Source organism: Natrix helvetica (genome assembly GCF_964273705.1).
Source record: "Natrix helvetica genome assembly, chromosome: 3".
Classification (NCBI taxonomy): domain Eukaryota; kingdom Metazoa; phylum Chordata; class Lepidosauria; order Squamata; family Natricidae; genus Natrix; species Natrix helvetica.
Window position 1 is genome coordinate 125002311 of NC_138549.1, and position 22829 is coordinate 125025139.

The 22829-nt window shown below is 39.4% G+C and overlaps 1 protein-coding gene across 5 annotated transcripts in view; it reads right to left on the bottom strand.

The window, feature by feature from the left end:
• Window positions 1–22829, bottom strand: part of SPDEF (SAM pointed domain containing ETS transcription factor) — a gene marked incomplete at its 5' end in the record, with an annotated part of 53785 nt that overhangs the window by 3110 nt on the left and 27846 nt on the right. For 3 of the 5 annotated variants that reach the window (XM_081949392.1, XM_081949393.1, XM_081949394.1), the window contains 4 exons: window positions 397–537; window positions 1811–1858; window positions 2301–2498; window positions 4918–5409. In XM_081949392.1, the coding sequence (XP_081805518.1) occupies window positions 397–537; window positions 1811–1858; window positions 2301–2498; window positions 4918–5383 (853 nt within the window). Of the gene's footprint in view, window positions 1–396; window positions 538–1810; window positions 1859–2300; window positions 2499–4917; window positions 5417–21974; window positions 22384–22829 lie in introns of those variants that run through there. The other 2 variants (XM_081949395.1, XM_081949391.1) reach the window with 2 other exon arrangements.

Sequence of the window (22829 nt, forward strand, 5' to 3'; positions counted from 1 at the left end):
CATCACAGCTGATCATCGCCCAGCTGATCGTTGGAAATATCAGTTTGCCCAAACCTGTAGCATTTTTTACTACCAGTTTGGGCCAACAGGTCTGAACTCGTAGCATTTCACCCCTGCCCTTGGGGAATGTATGGAGTTTCTGTATTTCAGAAGGCAGAGGTGGGCTCCTAATGGTTCGGACCGGTTCGGCCGAGTAGGTGGTAACTTGGCCTGCTAAACTGGTTCTATAGGTAGCGCCGTAAGTGGCGCCATCTTGGTTTTTTGCTTCTGAGCGAACTGGCAGTAGCAGAAGCCGGAACCAATCCCTGTCAAAAGGACTTTACAAGCTGTGGAGTCTTGGACTAACCAAATAAAGAATTTTCCTCCCATTTTCAGTATTAAATCAATATCACTGACCTTTTTCCTTATTGAGCCAACGAATGAAGCGACCATAGTTATGAGGCTTCAGCAGAAGCTCTTTCAAAAACTGCCATAGGTGAATGGGCTGGCCTGAGCAGGATGAATCGACCTCACTGTCTGTCCAGTTCTCTTCATTGGCTATAGTAAGGAAACACCCATCCACATTAAGTTTTAGAAAGCAATGTACTTTTTATTAGAAAAAAACAAGTTACTTTAGACAGGAACAATGGCAGTGTCACCTAGCTTAACATCTGCTATTGCTAGAGAAAGTAGACTCGAGTAGTTTAACACCTATTGCATAGAGTTATTCTTGAATCCTCAGTTGCTTGTATGAACCAAGCAGCTAAAGTTCCAAGAGAAATCAGTTATCAGGAACATGTTGAGCCTTCAGATTACATTATATATATTTTCTGTATATAAGGATTTGCAACATCAGTATTAATGACCTACTTATTTCTAAGCCAATCAACAACTGTAATATTCTAGTTGGTCTAGAAGGAAACCACCTAAAAGTCTTCCATCTCATCATATGATCATCACACTGATTGAACACACTGGAAATATTCTTCTTTGTGTCCCATCCAAAAAGACCAGATTTTTCTATGTCCAAGAGTCAAAAAGAGAATCTCCTTATTCTTATATCTAGACTACAGTAAACGTTCATGTGGTAGGTACACCATTATGCCTTTTTTTTTGACAGTTTTCCATCAGTCCCCATAAATTTCATTTTTTTCAGCAAGCATTTAGCCTTGCAAATTTCTAATTTTATTTTGTGACATTTGCTTTTCTAAGCGATTGTTGTTGAAATATTTTAGTTTGCTCTGTTATCTTGTTCTTTCATTCTTTAAATCCCAAAGGAATGCTAGCTCTGATTGAAGAGAAAATTACATTTCCCCACTCATTTCAATCATGGTACATTCCTTCTCTCTCTCTCTCCTTCTCCTCTCCCTCCCTCCCTCTTTTTCTCTCTCATTTCTCTATCTTTTTATCTCACCATGTCTCTTTCTGCCACACTGTAAAATAATATATATAATAATATAAAAGGGCTGTACATTTTCATCTTTTGATTAACAGTATCCAGACAATAAGCAGAACTAGAAGGCAGCTGCTTCTACTGCAGAAATGGAAATCATGTAGAATAGAATTCTTTATTGGCCAAGTGTGATTGGACACACAAGGAATTAGTCTCTAGTGCATAAGCTCTCAATTTACATACAAGCAATAAGTGATAAATCACGATCATGCTATTATGTCATGTGCTTGTAATAAAGCATGAAGACCTTTTTTCTGCATCCCTATAGCTTCTTAGCTTTTTGACATTTCTCTGTCACTAAAGTATTTTATTATTATTATAATTGATAATATAAAATAAAATCTATTTTATTTTTATTGTTAGCAACAGTTAGCTCACCACAGTAATGCAGCTCCCCAGGAGCAGTTTTTTCTTTCATCCAGGCAGCTGGAAAGCAAACATAACATGAAAAGTTAATCTAATGGATTCTGACAGGCTGATTTTCCCCACTTTTTCCCATTCTTGAGGTCCCTTCAGCAGTGCTTAAAGAAAGCCAATAGCTCATATAACTGGAAACGCTGCAAAGGCCAAAACCTTGCTCTGTAGCACTCTCACCATTCTACCTCAAACTGATTAGCACCAAACTGTTCCAAAGATCTGCTAAACCATGAGGCTGAACACCGGGACAATATCCCAAAAAAACAGCACAAGCAAAATGCTAATGATTTTGCTTGTGCTGTTTTGGGGGGATATTGTCCCAGTGTTATTTAGAGAGTCTTGTTTTCCAGCAGTAGTTTGGAAATACCAAAATCCCTCTATTGCTCCTGCTACCGAAATAGCTTTTGAAGAATTTGTTCATCATTTGTTTCTCAATTCTCTTACTAAGTACCTGACTTCCAGATGTCCAGATGAGCATGTAAAACATCACCACACGATGGAGAACGTTGACGGAACCCTTCTTCAGTCATGTCACACAGCTCCTTCCCAGACAAGTCTTGGAATGATTTTCCAATCTGGGGCAATCGGTATTGGTGTTCTGTCCATAAGATCCACTTCTGGACATTTCCTGGACTCCAGTCTGCAGGATCTACAAAAATACCCCAATATATATATTTTGTCTGAAACGGTATAGGGTTTCCTGCCTAGGCAGGGGGTTGGACTAGAAGACCTCCAAGGTCCCTTCCAACTCTACTATTGTATTATTGTATATTCCAGAGAGTGTGCACATTGCTTCACTCATAATTCATCTTTAGAGCAAATGTTCTAAGAAAATATTCCAGGTGACCAGCATTGTAAATGCCTCCACTTTTTGATATTTTCATAGTTCGGATACATCAGCCTACATACAGTTATCATATCAATGTCTTCTGCTAAGGTTTTAAAGCAGTATTTAAAACATTAGGCAGTAATAAATCTATCATTGGAATTGCCGAAAAACAGTCAATAACATCCAAACAATCTCCTGGAGAATAGTGCACATTGGCAATATGGCAATAGGTGTGGTATCAGTATCCAATATTGATAAGGACAGTCTGGGGCTGATAAGGGCTGATGATAGCGGCTCTATTAGTCTTTATTTTTTTCTTGTTTTCAGAAATGTTGTAATAATTGAAGAGGTAAAAGAAGCAGGCTGGCTTTTGTGTAGACAGTTTGCTTTTATATTTGTGTTGGCAGCATTTAGATCCTGCCTACAGTGTACTGGGAACATTTGCCTGGCAAAAAAACCCGCACTGCAGCTAAAAGAACTAGAAGAGAAGTCTGATATGCTATGCTATCCATCTTTATCACAACTGAAGTTCATGAACTGTAATTTCCTCTATATTGATTGAATTAAAAAGGACACAGTCCCCCTTTAGTGTGCAATATTTGGAAACCTCAACCTAAATGAAAAACTTCCTGTCACCACCTCAGATGACCAACTCTTAAGAGTTCCTCAAGTTTGGATACGGTATCATTAAATTGACCAATCTAAAATCTAGGCTGAAACCTACTTTGCTTTCAAAATGAAATCTTCAATTCTGAGTAAGTAGATCATTAGATCAAAGCACCACCCAGAACTTTTGCTGATGCTATTTCTTCTTTGTTTATATTAACTTTGCCCTCTCCATTATGGCCTTTATGAAGAATGCAACATCCTGCATGATCCAAAAGCTGATCAGTATCAGACTGTCAGTAATCAGAAGAGGCAATCATCAGGTAAATTTTTCCTTGTCCCCCTTACCCTGAAATAGAGTGAGAGGAATCCCAACCTCCAATGGTCCCTCGTCCTGATATTCCAGTATTGAAGGGTTGGTGTACTATTTTATTTGGTAAATAATGTGTTCTAAAATAAGATATTTCACTGGTCATGCTGAATCTTAGTCAGTAGCCTAGCACAGTAGTTGGATGCTCATTAAGTACCCATAGATGCATCCAAATGCATATATGTGAACGAAGCATCTGGTACCTGGAAGCATTGTTCACTTTATTGTTTCATTAATTCATGGCATGGTTTAAGGTGTATGATAGGGCTCTATTCTCCTCTAGATATTTCTGGTCTTCAAGTTCTATTATTCACAGCCATCATAATTGAGGGTCCAGCGCTATCTAGACAATTCCAAAGCTGATTTATTGCAGCCTTCCATAATTTGACTCAATTCATCCAAATGTTAACTGCTTTTCCTTTAGTTCCTGGCAGAATGGCAGCATGGTTAATGATGAATTATAATGGGATCACACCTGAAAAAAAGCCTCAGCTTTTGAGAAAGGCTTGTTTCAAATTTCTAAGTCTTATCCAAACAAAGAATGCAAACCCCATCTTGTATTTTAATATTTTTTCACTTCCTGGCCCTAACACCTAGCCAGGTTTTGCCCTTTCTAATCAGAGCTCTGCCATTTCTCCTAAAACAGTATTGGGTACTGCTTGAAAAGTCTAATAGAGACTTCTGTTATATGCAAATCGTATCTAAATTAAAAATCCATTGACAGTCTTTGTAACACAACAGCCAATATGTTTGTTTCTTTGCTCCAACTATGTCAAATCTTTTTATTTCCCAGAATACTTGAGCTTTGATAACCAGCCTACATAACAAGTAAATAAATAAGGTTGAAAGTTTATTTGATCCTCACACACATCAACTCCACTTATACTGGGGCTTATATTCCTAATGTCAGGATAAAAGGCATATTAATAAAGACTTTTCTAATAGGCTAATGAATTTATTATCGTATAACTTGTTCACTCCATCAGATGCATTTTGTGATTCATAGTATTTTATACAATAACAAAATGTAGTCTTTAAGGTGCCACAAAATGTTTCATTATTTTTGCTGGAAAGAAAACAACAAGATAGTCTGAAAGGAGTTTGAAACCCATTAACGACAGGCAAAGAATATTGCTAGTTGTTGGCAAATGACACAACAGCCTTACTAGTTTTGCAATGCATGATTATGTCTCTACATACACAGTTTTTATTTTGTGGGCTAAGCAGTGCCAAATATAAGAAGAACAGGCCTGTGGTACTCACCTGCGGCAATGTTGAGCAGCTTGCAAGCTGTTTCAATGTCCTTGAGCACTTCACCCACCACCATTGTCTGCACCTGCTCCAAGGAGTGCTCCTCAAGGTGAAGGCTGGCCTGATAATCCATCTCAGAGGTGAGGCTCAATCCTTGACTGTCAATGATAGGGCACTGCTCAGGTTCCTTATGCACTTCCGTCCTGCTTCCTTGATTGTTGTGTTGTTGAGTTTCACCCAAACTCTTTGGGACCCAATTGCTGTCATCTGGGTAGAGCATATTAAAGTACTGCAGGCAGTAGGTGGGAAGGGTTTGCTCAGGTGTAGCAGGGGGACTTGGGCTGTCAAGGGACCGCCAGCTTGGGCTGTCAGGAGCTTGAGCAAGAGGTAGCTTCTCCAGGCCAGAAAAGAGTACAGGATCCTGAAGGGTGACCCGACCATGAGGCAGAGCAACCACACCTTGGCCAGCACTGCCCATCACTCTGTGCAAGTTTTCCTCCAGATCTACCATCAAAGGAAAGAGAAGAAAAGAAGGGGGGGTGGAAACATATGCCTCAGTCAGAAGGGATGGTTTGATAATAATTTCTGCATTTCTGCCCAGTGATCAGGCACAATGGAGGAAAGCTAAGCCTGTTAAAGGAAAAGAAACCACCGAAGAGTCATTCTATGGCCAAAGAGACCCCTTGATGAAAACAGGTTAAATAGCTCTTCAAGGGCCCAGGCAACTCTTCCCTTCTGGGTCATTGGGTAATAAGAGGGCAAGGGAAGGAATCATGATAGGAAGGGGAAAAGCAAAGGCAGGAAAGAACACAACTGGGGATAAATTTCTGGAGAATGAAGTAAGTCTCTCTCTCTTGTTTCCAAAGGGCAAAGGCTAAGAAAGGAAGACGGCTGCAAAACTCATACTAATAGTTCTTGCGGGGAATAGAAAATCAAAGATGAGTAAAAATGAAATTGGGGCTCCATATAAACATTCAGAGATGGGGTGGGAGTCTTTATGCATATGTGAATGAATGGGGAGAGCAATGCAATAAATAAGCACTGTCTGCATATCGTTATTCATTAATCACCTTCACCTTTGTTATTCACAGGTTTATCCCTTGTAAAGTGATAGCTTCAAAGAAAGACCAGATTGTTTTTAAAGAACAATATTTCACATCTGCAGAAATGCTGATAGCCCATTCCACAAGTGCATTTACCGTTATTATCTCTCCCCCCCCATATGATTGTATAAAATAGCATTAGTCTCTGGATTTCTTTCTTTAAATCATACATAACCCAACACTTTACAAGACAGCACAGACAATTCAGCATTCAGTTTTGGTTGCCACGATGTAGAAAAGATGTGGAGATTCTAGAAAGAGTGCAGAGAAGAGCAACAAAGATGATTAGGGGACTGGAGACTAAAACATATGAAGAACGGTTGCAGGAATGGGGTATGTCTAGTTTAATGAAAAGAACGACTAGGGGAGACATGATAGTAGTGTTCCAATATCTCAGGGGTTGCCACAAAGAAGAGGGAGTCAAACTATTCTCCAAGGCACCTGAGGGTAGAACAAGAAGCAATGGGTGGAAGCTAATCAAGGAGAAAAGCAACTTAGAACTGAGGAGAAATTTCCTGACAGAACAATTAATCAGTGGAACAGCTTGCCTCCAGAAGTTATGAATGCTCCAACACTGGAAGTCTTTAAGAAGATGTTGGATAGCCATTTGTCTGGAATGGTATAGGGCAGTGATGGCGAACCTTTTTTGGCTCGCGTGCCACAAGTGGGGGGAGTGCAGGGGGGTCGAGTGCGGGCGTGCCGCACCCATAATGCAACAAGCGACCCCCCCCCAGTGCGCATGCACGCACAACGCGCGACCCCCCCTATTTTTACAAATTTTTTTGCCCTCCCCAGGCTCCAGGGGCTTTAAAGGAGCCTGGGGAGGGCAAAAAGAGCCTCCCCACCCCCCTGGAGGCCCTCCGGAGGCTTCAGGGACTGTCCGAGGCTTCCCTGATGCCTTCAGAGCGCTTAAAACCACCCTCCGAGCAAACCGGAAGTGACTTCCGGGTTGCTCGGAGGGTGATTTTAAGCGTTCCGAAGGCTTCAGGGACGGTCCCTGAAGCCTCCGGGGGGGAGGCTCTGTTCGCCCTCCCCAGGCTCCTATAAAGCCTTTGGAGCCTGGGGAAGGCGAAAAATAGCTTTTAAAAAGGTGAACTCAGCTGACCAGCGCGCGCATTCGCACTGGCCACCTGACAGGGCAGCGCCTCGCGTGCCCTGACAAATGGCTCCGCGTGCCACTTGTGGCACGCGTGCCATAGGTTCGCCATCACGGGTATAGGGGTTCCTGCCTAGGCAGGGGTTGTACTAGAAGACCTCCAAGGTCCCTTCCAACTCTATTATTGTATTATATTATATAAGATGTTGATGAACACAGACCTTCAGCCACTGCACTGTCACTCTTAGACTCTTCAGAATGACAGATTTGGAAGGGACTTTGGAGGTCTTCTAGTCTAACCCCCTACTCAAGTAGAAGATCCTATACCTTTTCAGATAAATAGCTTGTCCAATCTCTTCTTAAAAACCTCCAGTGATGGAGGCAAATGCTTCACCTTTTCTGTGTCCAAGGCAACAGAGAAAGGTTTCTCCTTTATTCAGATGAAAGGCAATTCCAACTTACATTAATGTAGTATTTGCAGAAGTTAAATTGACCAACATCTAAAACTATGATTAAAATGTTGAGGGTGGCACACAAATTTAAGGCAAGGCAATTGTTGATCTCTCAGTTGTTATACAGAATTTCTCACTTCTTCTTTTGGCTAGGTGGTTTTTCTCCCAGTTTGTTTGATGGGAAAAACTGGAGATAAAATATCAATGAGTATCATTTACTGAAGATTATATTAGCTTATAACAAATACATTGTATTTGTCCTAAGCAAACTCCCCACCCAGCTACTTGTTTTTGGTGACATTCTCATAGACGTTAGGTTTAAGCTGAGCCTAAACTACAGAATATTTGTATTTACGATTCCCATTGAGTCAGAATAATTCCAGTTCAGTATGTGTATTATGAATCAGGCAGAGTTTCACACAATTAGTTGGATGCACACTAGAAACCAAAGTAAGCTGTAATATTCAACATCCCTCCCCCCACACCGCCCAAACTAACACATATAACTTGGATTTTTCTTTAAATGAAATTAACCAAGATTAGAATACCAACACTCTGTTGAAATAGCAGGTTGGGCATCACCACCATGAGTCCACTATCCTGAAAATATTTTCACAAATATTTTTGGGTAGGCAATGCACTGTCTTTCAATATTCTAGAATACACAACTGACTCAATACAAAGGCAAAGAGATGTGATGCATCCAATTTCATCTTTGATCTTGTTACACTCTGAAATCATATCATTTCAACTTGTCTTCATTTTAATCTTTCATCCTTTCCATCTGTCTTTGGTGCTGGAAAGTGGCCTGGGCTCAGCAGAGTGGTAGATGAACTTGCTGGATTTCCATGACAACCTTTGCAGCTGTCATGAACCAAACAGAAAGCCCGAGAGCTTAAAGTGTGTTGGGTGGGAATGACAGGAGAGGGGAGGCAGTCCCTCTGAAATGAGAGTGCAGTTAATAGGCTGCTGTTGGGGACATCATGCTGGAATGTAGAAGCTCAAGTAGGTGGCTCACAAACACCTTCTTTCCATAGGTATTTTTCTAACGCTACACGGAAGCTCAAACTGAACAAATAATTCCCTTCCCACCACTCACCCACCCAATATTTTGGAACACTACATATCTCAGAAATACCTTGTTGATCTCAAAACTAAACTGGGTTGACACTTGGGTAGGAGACCATGAATAAAGTGCAGAATTATAACCTAGTCTGGAAAGTCAAGAGTAAATTCCTTCCACGGGTTTACTTTAAAAACTTTGTGGATAAATCCTTGCCGTCATCAAGAATTGAGCTCGAACTGGAATATATTTATTTATATTTATTTATATTTGGTGCTTCTAGACCGCCCCCTCTCCCAGAAGGGACTTAGTTTTATGTAGTCATTCTAGTTAATTAACAAAGGGTGAACATAGCAGTAAGCAAAGCAAAGGTAATCTACACAGTGGTGGAGGAGTAAAAAAAAAGTCAAGACACTAGTTGTTGCCATATTATTAAAACCTTGCATTTTGGTGCATGCACCAATGCTGAACAAGGTAAGGCTTTGATGCCGTGGCTGTAGCCCCTCTCTTGACCTTTCTGATCCCTTCCATATATGCCATGTAAAGTACATGTACATTTCAAATTCCATGCTTCTGGTCTCCAGTAGTCCAGGCCCTTGGCAACAATCCAATACAAACAGACCAGTGTGCATTAGAAAGCTTGTTTCATTCTCTCTACACTAATGCAAGTACATAACATTTAGCTATGAGTAAGCCAGTTAATTCAATAAGAAATAGTTCTAAAAAGACCTGTATAGAAATACCCTGACATAGGGAGGGGGGTAGAGTGAGAATTAATACAGTGGTGGAGGCAGAAGCCTTCATGGAAAAACACAAGAACCTTCTAGACGAAACAAGAGACAGCGCACAAGATATGAAGGGGGGAGGAGCCATGGCCCAGCCAACAGACAGGGGAGAGGAGGCAGCAATGAGACTTAGGTCACAGAAATGAATTAAAAGTACATTGCAATTGTTAATATAATGAAATGGTTAGAAGTGATATAAAGTATGATTGAAGATGTTAAAGAATTTGAAGTAAACCTAAACTGCTAATATGTATGTAATAATGATATTCTGATATATATAAAATAAGAGAGAGATGTAAGATCCCGGGGAAGCACCACCTTCTGTATGATGTAGCTGTCAAAATTTTTCTCCACATTTATGTACCCTTTTCCCCAAAATATTTGAAAAAACCAATAAAACTTTTTTTATATATATAAAAAAAGAAATACCCTGACATTATACTAGCTAAAGTTAGCACATTCAGTCAATACTTGGAACACACTGTAGTTTAGTTTTCTATGGTTGCATATTATTTGACTATGATAATTAACTCAAGAAATCAATATTCACAGCCTACCTAAAATGTATGGTAATTGTTTTTAATGAAATGGATTATCTGATTAAGCTTTAACATCAGAATTATGTTGAGGAAATAAAACGTAATAGTAGACTACAATAAAGAAGCTACTGTTTTAAAAATTATCACAGCTGTAGATCTTTAGATGCCTGGATCTTCTTGAGAACATTGTACTGAATAAGAACAGCCTAACCTCTGCAAAGCACATTCTCTGTTTCTTCACTGCACAAGAAGTGCAAGTTAGTTACAACATGGACAAAGATTTTTAATTACCAGGCATTTCAAACACATCAATTGGAAATCAAGAACGGATGCTCAAAGAGGGGTACAGTTCAATGACATAGGCAGAGAATATTGACCTTTGGAGAATTCTCAGTGAAAATACAGCTGCTAATTCTCAACTTATGACCACAATGGAGCCCAGCATTTTTGTTGCTAAGTGAGAAATTTGTTGATTGAGTTTTGCCCCATTTTATGACTTTTCTTGCCACATTTGTTAAATTAATCACTGCAATTGTTAAATTAGTAACATGGTTGTTAAGTGAATCTGGCTTTCCCATTGACTTTGCTTGTCAGAAGGTCGCAAAATATAATCACAGAACCCCAGAACACTGCAACGGTCATAAATCTAAACCAGTTGTCAAGCATCTGAATTTTGATCATGTGATCGTGAGGATACTGCAATAGTCATAAGTGTCAAAAATGGTCATAAGTCACTTATTTCAGTGCCATTATAACTTTGCAGGACATTGTGGCTCAGGGGCTAAGACACAATCAGAAAGGTTGGCAGTTTGGCAGTTCAAATCCCTAGCGCTGCGTAACAGAGTGAGCTCCTGTTACTTGTCTCAGCTTTTGCCAACCTAGCAGTTCAAAAGCATGTAATGCCAGTAGAAAAATAAGAACCACTTTTGGTGGGAAGGTAACAGCGTTCTGTGTCCTTCGGTGTTTAGTCGTGCCGACCACATGACCAAGGAGAACATCTTCGGACAGCGGCTCTTCGGCTTTGAAATGGAGATGATCACTGCCTCCTAGAGTTGGGAACGACTAGCACATAAGTGCGAGGGGAACCTTTACCTAACTTCGAACGGTCACTAAATGAACTGTTATAAATCAAGGATTAGCTGTATTGGTTGCAGGATTTTAAACAGAGATCCTTCCAATCACCTGCTATAAGGTTGTTCAGCTCAGGGGTACAAAACTTTAGAGTGCAGGAGTGTCTATGCTCAACTTTCAGGGCCTGCTGGAGTTTGTACTTCCACAGGAAGGCGGAGTCAAGATGTAACGATGAAGGTAATCATGACTTTGATTTAATATAGTTTAAATTTGTTGGGCAGCTTGTATACAATACATATTCTATTGATTAAACCATGACATCTGTCTGGATTCCAGAAGTGCACCTTCTCTGTAACAGCACCTGCCCTCTGAAATAAGGTCTTTCCTGGAATTTAAAAGTTCCCACTTACTGGTATTTTTAAGGCCCCTAAAGATCCAACAGTTTGCCCATGCCTTTGGCAAGGATGATCAATATCCCTTTCCCTGGAAGTGGGGTAGGAATGGAGATTTTACAGTATCCTTCTCCTGCCATGCCTAGCAAGCCATGCCCACCAAGCCACACCACACCCACCAAGTCATGCCCACAGAACTGGTAGTAAAAATTTTTGAATCCCATCACTGATTCTAATTCTCAAAAGTGTGCAGAACAAAGTGTGCTGCTAGAGCAGGAGTGTCAAACTCGCATCATCACGGCGGTGTCATGTGATGTATCGCAATTTCTTTCCTCTTCATTAAACTGGGTGTGAGTGTGGCTAGCACATGACATATCTGGCCTGGTGGCTGTGAGTTTGATACCCCTGTGCTAGATAAATAGTTGCTCCATCTGATCAAAAGCCTTCGTGCTCCCCATGAATAGAATGCTCTATACCTCAGGTCTCTATCAGCATGCATTGTTTGAAAGGCTGATGTGCAGGTGGCATTTTGAGTTTTTCTGAACAGGATGTGGACAGGCTGAGTATGGTAAGTGATAGAGAGGGGCCAACTGGCAGCTGCATCCCTGTGAAAGTCAAGTCCTCAAAACATTTCACATGGTATTTCTTTGTTACCTCTTTTGCTTGTGGTCAAGGCAGGAGCATGATCTAATCCCACTTCCAAGCAAACCCCCACTGTCATAATTTGGCAAATGTCTTTCTTAGGATTCAGGACTTGCAAGCTGTTACCAAATTCCCTTTTGTTCTGGAAGCTATATGGGGGCTGGATTTGCGCAAGAGTTATTGAAGCTTAATTTAATCCAGAACAAATAACTAGAGATTTGGAATTGGGCAATATCGCTCTGGGAAACATAAGAGACACAAACCCCTTCCCACTGGGTATCCCTAACATTTAGGTTTACACAAAAAAAGCAAAATGTTCACAGTTGACATTGCCACTGCATATTCTTTAGTCTACAAAAAGCTACCTAAGTTTATAACATGTCTCATTAGAAAATATGTATAGTCGTAGCAGTACCAAAAATGATGTATTTGGATAAACTGGTCATCAAATCCAAATCCATATTGCAAAGTACAACTATACAGTGTCTCAACTGGTATCTATTTGCCCAACATTCCCTTAATCAACCAATAGATCAGTGCATCCTTCCTTATAACATTGATACTGCATCAATAACTCAGAATACACCAAGTGATGCTTAATTCACTGACTATGCATTGCATTCATTTATTTTATTTTTCATTTTTTCTCCTCCCTTTATTCATTCATCTTGTGCTATTCGCATTGCAGTTTAATATGTCTAATTGATTTGAGGAAGATTGTCCCAGATGTTGCTGAAGTACAATTTGCAGCATTTTTCAACTTTGGCCACGTTGGCTAGAGAAGTACTGGAAGTTGTATTTCATCCACCTAGACTTAAGGCAAACTATTTATAGCAATGTTGCTGCTATAAAGCTGGAGGTAAAAAAATGGTTTAGTGCTTAGTGTTATATAAAGTCAAATCGCCTTAATCCATTGTATTATATTGTATTGTATTTTACTTGAATTTATTTTATCTTTTTTTAATTTAATTTTTATAATGCCAGAAGCCAGCAATCTTCAGAAGCAGTTCAGTTAATATGTTTGCATCAAACATGAAATATGAGCTAACAGAGTTCTTCCAGAACAATAAGCAGTACATTCAACAAAGGGTATTTTCTTCTTGGAAACCAAATACTTGAGAAAAATCTATTTGCTGCCCTGTTTATTGGCATTTTAGCCAAAGCACACAAATCCAACCCAGGCAGTTAGGTAGGCAGACCCACTGTAATTCAGTTCCCAAGTCAGCAATTGCTACCTAGATGGCAAAACTGTCAAGTGGAAGAGGGAGGAAAGACACTTTGGATGACTAAAGCAGTGATGGCGAACCTATGGCACGCGTGCCACAAGTGGCACGCGGAGCCATTTGTCAGGGCACGCAAGGCGCAGGCAAAAAGAGCCCCCCACCCCCCCAGAGGCTTCATGAGCTTCCCTGATGCCTTCGGGGTGCTCAAAACGACCCTCCGAGCAAACCGGAAGTCACTTCCTGTTTGCTCGGAGGATCGTTTTGAGCACCCCGAAGGCTTCAGGGACCGTCCGGAGGCTTCCCTGACGCCTCCGGAGGGTGTCCGGGGGGGTGCGCGGGAGGCTCTTTTCGCCCTCCCCAGGCTCCTATAAAGCCTCTGGAGCCTGGAAAGGGCGAAAAAAGCATGTAAAAATGGGGGGTCGCGCGTTGTGCGCGCATGCGCACTGGAGGGGTCACACGTTGCATTATGGGTGCGGCACGCCCGCACACGACCCCCTGCGCTCCCCCCACTTGTGGCACGTGAGCCAAAAAAGGTTCGCCATCGCTGGACTAAAGGGTAAACCTGGCACTACATGTCAGGGAACATATGCATATGTCATGTGGGGATGGTTGCACAGATGTTCCATTTATATTTCTACAAATGTAATGATCTTGCTAGGGGGTACTCAAATAGCAAAGCTCAGAACAGGAAGTTGGATCAACCAATCAGCAGGCAGGACACCTCTGTACAGTTGGGATCTGTAGCCATCCATAACCTATGCATCTCCCATCTGCAGCCATCAGCAACCTATGCTTACCCATCAACCCCTTTTCAGTATATCTATCCAATGATGCCTATGTGTAGTTGCAGGCAATTCTAAATTGGGTTTAAGAGGATAAGGTTAAAGCTTTGAGGGACTGAGTCTTGGCACCACACATCTCATGTTTTGTGAGTGAGTGGGAAGGAGGCTACATCTGATTCTGGAAAACCAAGTGCTTGAGGCCTGGGGGAAAAAACTAAGCCAGGAAGAATGATATATCTAGGTTATGGGAGTGAAAAGTCTAAATAAGCTTAGAATAAAATATATTGTATTCTAAGGGTGGAGATCTTTGTTTGGTTTTCTCTGGGTTTGGCATATATTCTTTGCTGCCAGTGTTTATGGGATAGGTGGAGATCTGGTTACCTGCTCCAAACAAGGTGGTTTACTGAAACAGCAAACTAAAGAGAATCTAAAGCAATAAATTCCCTTTCAAAGCCAACTCAACAGCTGTTTTAACATATCGAATACCCAGAAAACACATTGGCAGCAAAACTCAGAGCCCATATGTATAAATCATGAATCACCCAAATCGAGGAGACATATAATTCACACATTCTTCCTTTCCACGATTTCCCTTCTTAGTTTCCATATAACTTTTTCTCCTTTCTGAAACATTATTTTCTCTCAAAACCTCATTAAAAGTTAATAACACAACCACACTAATTATATTCTCCCTGAATCCCCAAACAACTCAAAATAATACAACATATAATGTTGATTGAAATAAAATAAAACCCAAACAAATATTAATTACAATTTATCAATTGCCAGAAACAGAACAAATGGGAACAATTTGTCTTTAACATCCATCCAGAAAAAAAACTGGTTTTCACAAATTATTTCACCAAGGGGGAAATCTAGGTTTCAGGATGAGGCTCTTGCATGATGAAAAAATCAGAGAGCCCTATTCCTATTTTCCTCATAACACTGAGGCAAAATTTACCTCATGAAAAATATAGCTTGCTTAATTCTAGTTTAAGCAGCCACAGTGTATTAAATCACACAAACCATAATTGGCAAAATACAGTGAACCAAATTAATTATGCTTTAAAATGATAAGTCATAAGCAAGCCATGTTTTGGCTCAGCAAAACATGTAAACAGAACCATATTATTTTTTCCTCTCTGACCCTTTTATTAGGGCTGATTGCAGTGGTGGGATTCTAAGTTTTTTTACCGGTTCTATGAGCGTGGCTTAGTGGGCGTGGTGTGGCTTGGTGGGTGTGGCACGGGAAGGCTACTGTAAAATCTCCATTCCCTCCCCACTCCAGGGGAAGGTTACTGCAAAATCTCCATTCCCTCCCGATCAGCTGGGACTTTCCAGACAAAATACTTTATTTTCACTGACGGTCTAAATCTGTTATAAGCAAGCCTACATTATGCTGTGTTCTAATGTAGCTGATAGAAATGCCTTGCTTGATTCTAATTTCCAATGTTTATTTCTACATTATTATCTTTCTAACATTCTTTATGCAAAACTATATTTTTTATAGTATAGTATAGTCTTTATTTATAGTCCACCATTTGTAAACCACAAAAATACTATTAGATTTCAGTAAAGAGTGACAGAAAAACACCTCTAAGGGGCTCTGTGGCCCTAAACTAATTTTTCTGAATGTACTTCTTTTGCAGGCAGAGTCCTATGGGTAATTTCCAGTAAACACTTTTTCAAACTGTGTCTCTGGCTTAACATGCATGTAAAAAAACTCACTTTAGGTACAGTTATGACGTATCATTTGGAGGAAGATATTTCAGACATATCTTTAGATGAGGTACAGAGGAACAGTTATCTCTGAGTCAAACATATAATATATCTATGACTCTTGTTTAAAATAACAGTAAAGAGGGATATAACTTGAATATCATATTTAAACAGGATGAAATGCAAACTGTCTGTTGACTCACCAATTTGTAATTTTATTTACATAGTTAGACACATATTGTTCTTACATAAAGGTCAAAAAGAAGAAAAAAACTTTCAGAAGAGGGGGTGGAGGGAGGGAGGGAGGGAGGGAGGGAAGAAGGAAGGTAGGTTGGTTGGTTTCTACACAGAATTATTTTTTGAAATTCTGTGCAATCAATCGTATGCAAAATCTGAGGACAAGGAATCTTCAATCTTGAAATGTTACCTCCAAGTAAAATTATAAATTATCTCTTATCAACTCATCATTTCCTTTTCTGCTATGAAGAATCTTTTTGTTTAATGTTTTCCTCAGTTGAGATCTGTAAAGTTTTTAAAAAGAAAGATTAAAAACTAAGACAATCTAATGTAAAGTAAGAAAGAAAAAAGAAATCAAAGAGAAAACTAAAAATGCAAGTAAGGGAGAGGAGATATAGAGAAGTGGCTTCTGATATTCTTCGCAGCAATTATAAGTACAATTATATTTTAACCTATCTCTGTAAAGTTATAATATTAAGGTAATAGGTGAACCTCCAGAAATTATTGGACTCCAGTAAATACCAGCCAATACCATTAAAGGTCTGGAGTGATGGAATTATAGCCTAATGATTAAGAGGGCTCCCAAACTCTGTTCTAACATCCAATGGTTACAATAATTATCTACACAACCTGAGTAACCATAGGACTAGAAGAAAGTAGCAATATGATTAAAGCATTGTTAAAAGTTGCTGATAACGTTGTCTCGTTGCTCTTTGGATATCCACAAAATTTACTCTATAGAAGTGTTCCCAACCTCAGTAACTTTAAGATGAGTGGACTTCAGCTCCTAGAATTCCCTAGCCAGTGATGCTGGCTTGGAAATTCTGGGAGTTGAAGTCTACTCATCGTAAAGATGCTGAGGTTGAGAAACACTGCTGTACTGTGTTACAAATAAAGAAGCTAAACAAAAATGAGGCAAGGAAGCAGTGCAAAATAGCAAAACCCACTAGTAAGCAAATAAAGTTCTACTTCAAGCTATCATATTGATGTACTGGACATGCTACATTTGCTTCCTCACCCCCAGAATAATGTAAGCTAAAAATGAAATGCCTTCAGTTCCATCATCTGAAGTCAATACCTCATGAATGCCACTCAAGGGTTTCTCTACACATTTAACAGTTAATTAGTTCCGATTCTACTGTATGATTCTTGCTGCTGGGCACCATCCCTCTGTTTGCACAATCCACTTAGCCATGACTAACTTTTAAGTTTTAACTTTATTTTCTGGCTTCACGTAACACCCTAAAAAGAGGTTGGCTAGCCTTGAGTCCAGTGTGTCATAAGATCAGAACCTTTAACACTCTATAGGCAAAAATGACCCTCAACTATGCCCCCTTTTGGACATCCTGCCAAATAGTTTTCCAACGCAGAGGATGCTTTTAAAGTGTCACCTGGCAACATGATGTGCTTGCTCTATTTCTCTGCTCTGGCCTAAATTCCCATTCAGTTGATCCACAGAGAACTGAAAATGTGTCAAACATCTGGCATGGACAGGTTCTTTTCATACCTGTTTATTATTCAGTTCTGATAGATCCTTTTATGTATAGTCAATATAAACAATACAATACAATACAATAGTAGAGTTGGAAGGGACCTTGGAGGTCTTCTAGTCCAACCCCCTGCCTAGGCAGGAAACCCTATACCGTTCCAGACAAATAGCTATCCAATAGCTAAACAAACATCTTAAAGGTTTTTAATTCCACAAAGAAGCACCAAATTCTGGTTGTTTGACCCATATTTTATGCTATGGAGCTGTTCAGATTTTAAGTCCAGTCCCATATAGAATTGTCATATTTTGTCCTTGGTGTAGACAATTTGTAATTTTCTTTTACAAAACCCAGATTGTTTTTTTTTTACAAAAGAGTCCAAACAATGAAACTATTAACTTGATTCCATTAGCAAATTGTTTGATTTAGGATGAATTGTATAGCGAAGCTCCATAAGTAGGAATATGCAGATTGGCAGCACTGCTAGAAGCCCAGGAGAAGGAAGCATAGGAAGTCTGTGACTTAAAATATGGCAGGTCTTCTGGGCTTTTTAAACTTTAAACAAAAAACAGGCACAAAAATCAATGCAGCATAATTCTAAATCCAAATTGCTTTTGGCACAACAGGAAACAAACTGAGAAGGTTTTTTTTAAAAGATACCAAATTGAAGAAATGTATGCCTAACCAGTTATATTCAATTTTTTTAAAAATGCATACATGATTTTTCAGCCATGAAAAGCAGTTAAGTACAATTAGGACTAGAACAAGACTGAATAAAATAAGTACCTCAAATAAAAATACAAATCCCAAATATTGGGGGGAAATGTAGTGGAACCAAAAAAAACCTAATTTGGATATCTAATTGTTTCTTGGTCCCTTTCTTGTGTTGAGAATATCTGGCATGGCAATATAGATATATCTATATATTACTATGGCTTTAAAAATGGGAAAGGCTTTTCCTACATCTTTCACTGATGCAGCTTCCCTTTTCTCTTTGTTCATCCTATTCTTATTCTTCTCACACTTTATAAAAAATTTTCAGAGTTACTCACACCTTGGTTCAAAATGGAACATTATTTCAGTTGTCTAAATACCAGATTTTTGTGTGAGGTTTGAGATACACAGAAAGAGTTTTGCGTCTATATTTGTTTTGCTCTATAGTAGAAGTTCAACACCTACTGCAGCCAATGTACCTATTTCCATCACAGATTAAACATTACATTGTGATTTGACTTCATTGGCATTGTGAATTCACATATCTTGAAGAGCCCAACTACCTCTCTAAGATCAGAATGTTCCTCATCCCACATTGTTGACATAATGTGGGATGCAAGATCTCCTCCATAAAGTGTCAAAGGCAAAAAGACATGTTCAGTCTTTGAGAACTGTCCCTGGTTCTGATCCACACTTATTCAAAGCAAACTTGGACAACCATATTTATAATTAGAGGTTTAGAAATATAATTACTCACAGCTGTGTTAACTTACATCATTCATAAGAAAATGATGATAAGAAAAGTAAGATGTGAACTTTTGAAATGGAACTAAGGTAAAGGTAAAGGTTCCCCTTGCACATATGTGCTAGTCATTCCTGACTCTAGGGGGCGGTGCTCATCTCCTTTTCAAAGTTGAAGAGCCAGCGCTGTCTGAAGATGTCTCCATGGTCATGTGGCTGGCATGACTAAATGCCAAAGGTGCACAGAACACTGTTACCTTCTCACCAAAGATGGTCCCTAGCTTTCTACTTGCATTTTTACATGCTTTCGAACTGCTAAGTTGGCAGAAGCTGGGACAAATAGCAGGAGCTCACTCTGTTACGCGGTGCTAGGGATTTGAACCACCGAACTGCCGACCTTTCTGATCGACAAGTTCAGTGTCTTAGCCGCTGACCCACCTTGTCCCTTACTTTTTAAATAATCACATCTTGTTGCTTCTCTTCAGAAGTGAGGTGCACTTTACTTCAGACTCATTAACACATCAGACTGGGAAGTCATAATTCAAGACATTAATAGATATAATATTGTTGATACTGTAGCCTCTTCATCATTATTCCATTTGTAAATTGTTTGCAATTCCCCACAAAATATTTAAGGAACAACTCTTAAGGATAGTATCTCCTCAAAGCAGCTATCTCAGAGAGGTGGCAGTATTGTCTCCACTTGTACTAGGAAAACTGAGGAAAGGATTTTTGTATAAGGAGAGAATTGATTTCAAATTTGTAGATACTCACAACTCAAGTTTTAAATAATTTTGCGTTTTTAAAAAAACTCAGCTAAAATATATGCAACCCAGTGGGTGAAAAATCATTTCATCGTGTTACTAAAATTCCTTACTCTGCATGAACAAGTCACATTGTAACTACAGAACCGTAGCAATATTAATACCAAACCACTCACTCTTATATTGATTCTATACTATATTGTTCACAATCCAGCTTATTATTAAATACATTATGCCCAGAATTACATGGGGAAAAAAACAAAAGGAATCCTTAAAACAATATATTATTCTATATGAATAAAAGGAAGATTCATCCTACAGCATTTACAAGAATAACGGTGAATAGAATGACACACTGAATCATTCACTGATGTAATTTTATATTCCCCTTGTCCCAGCTGTACTATTATTTATTGGCATTGCTTATTGCTGTCATTACTAAGATGCAAGGATGAATAGCTTTGGGCAGAAGACTGATATACTCACAGCTACCTAGAATGAGGCCATATGCCCATTTTACTGGCGGAGTATTGAGATTTGCTCAATATTATCCAATATGCTCACTCTGAAAACTGATTGAAGCTTTGATCTTCAAAACGTTCACATAATTAAAGAACAAAATACTTTGCTACTGCAGTATTTTTAATGGCAATAGTTACATTTCATATCCAATATAAAGTCTAAGATGTCACCAAAATTTTGTGGAGAAAAAAAGCAAACATACTTTTCATAATCATGTCCTTCGAGGTATATGCCAGGGGACCATTCCTTTGCATGTTCTCACCTTTATGTCTCTCCAGGATTTCATTCTCAATTCTCAGTTGATCACCCAATCTCCCACCAAAGAAGTTCTCTATGTTCATTTTCCAGAAATTATCACTATGTGTTTGGAGAAATGTTCATGCTGCCTTAGATCTTCAGTCCTATCTCTAGATCAGAGAAGGTGGCAACCAACATCCAGAAATTCACCTGGATTGTTGCTGAGATGCATGGATGATGGCATCCCCTATTTTGAGTTGGCTTTGATGTTCATATGCCTTTGCATACATAAGTCTCCATGTCCCAAGGTCAGATTGCCCTCTCTCCACCTGCACTCTATTGAGTACCTCTGAGACAAAAACAGTATGGGGAGTGGTTGAAGTGTCAACTGAACATAAACCTGTGTATGCCCCAGATGGGCAGCAGAGCTTGATGTTCTCCTCAAAATGCTGAGAAGCCCCTATTTCAAAACCCTTTTCCCTCTCCTGGGAAGCCTCTTGCCCCACAAGGATCCTGGGCTCATGAGAAATGGTTGAGAAGGATTTGGCAGGTGAGCTGTCATTTGTGTTTCACTAACCAAGCATAACCACAGAAAGAAAAATAATCAAGCATGATGCCAATTTGCTTGTGGTTTGAGGGTGGGAAATGGGAAGTTACTCACATGAGCAGTGGGGAGCAAAATATATTTCAAAATTCAAGTTTAGTGGGTATCTTCCACCGCTTAGCAGTCACTATTTTTGAGCTTAGTTATTACAGATAGTATCTGTTAAGGGGGAAGCAGTTTTTTAATGTGCTATTATAGCATATCTATTCCTTTCAAGCCACATGGTATCACAGCTGATTCCCATCATAGTAGATGGATGACATCCTGAGATCAGTATAGTTAGTACAATCTAGAGGGAGATATTGTACCCCAGCCTTTCAATTTGAATCTCAGCTATCATTCTCTAGAAATCTAACATGGAAAGATGCAAAAGAAATAATAAAACTATTCCTGGCTAAGGAGAAACAATGGACAAAAGATGTGTTTGTTTCAATATCACTTCTGTAATACAGTATATAAGGCAACTACCTCAAACTGTATATTATTGGATCTGCATATTAATGCAGCAAACATGATCCCATAATGTAATTGCATGTCAGTACTGAATTAGCACTACCTGAATAGGCACTAATGAACTACAGATTTGTGCCTAGCTATACCACGTCAGCAAAGCTGTAAGAAAAGGATTATTCATTCAACTTGAAAAGGTTGTTGAATATTCCAGGATTACTTCAGTGAATTGTTCTCTAATTGCAAAGAATGAAGAAGAAGAAGAAGAAAAACCACTCCGCTAGCTGGTGTTCAGTGTTAGTGAAGTTTTTGAATTCATAAGGAACTGGCCAACAAATCTTAAAATATTTACCATTCTCCTTGAATGGGGAGAAGACACTGGGATTTTTTGGAATAATGAAGAGGTCTGCTTCTTAAATCTATCAATTAGAAACTTTCACACTTACCCTTTAGATGTCCAGAGAAGTATCAATTACCACCAGCAGCATCAATCCAATAGTGAGGCAAATGCTCCAGCCAACCTTAAGTGCCTTCACTGAGCATGAAGTGGTCAAAGGACAGAGAATGGAATAGCCAAGAGAGTTGATTAAGGTGCTTAAAAGAGCTAAAGCTATGCTTTATCCCTGCACCTGAACCCAAGAATTGCAAGCAAGAAGTGAAATGCTCAAAGACTTATTAAACCTGCAAAGGAAAGATACCCTCATAAGTACCTGCTGCACACTAAGGGATACAGGCAGGCAGAGAAACTGCAATGGAGAACAAATATAAGAAAAAAATGCATTCATCTAATCAGCATCTTTAAAAAGCTATGCACCAAGCTGTAGCTGAATACAAGGAATGCAGTGTTCAGGAAAAGTCTTCTTTCCCCATTATATCTAATTCCTTCCTTATTTATTTACCTAAACAAACAAGCTTGTGCGTACCTAGTAAGAAGTGTTTAAATATCCCAGCCTACAGTTAACCCTTTAATATATGATAATCTTACGTATGAGCCAAATATGTTTTCATGCCCTGACAACTGACCCCTTTCTCTCCGGCTCACCACCCCCACCCCTTTCTTTATCTCTTGCATGCTTAAAAGTACAGCTAGAGTAATGCCACTTTGTGTTCAAGGCACAAAGTGCCTACAGAGGGAGAAAAAGTTAAGAATGTTTTTCTGGAGCAGCATGGGAATCCCTTCCTTTTAAATCAAACTAACAATGTGTAGAAGAGCCTCAAATTGTGGAACTACAACTCTGATCAGCCCTAACTAGAGCTGCAAGGCTGAGGTTCCTTCCTACAAGATTGGAACGTGTCATGCA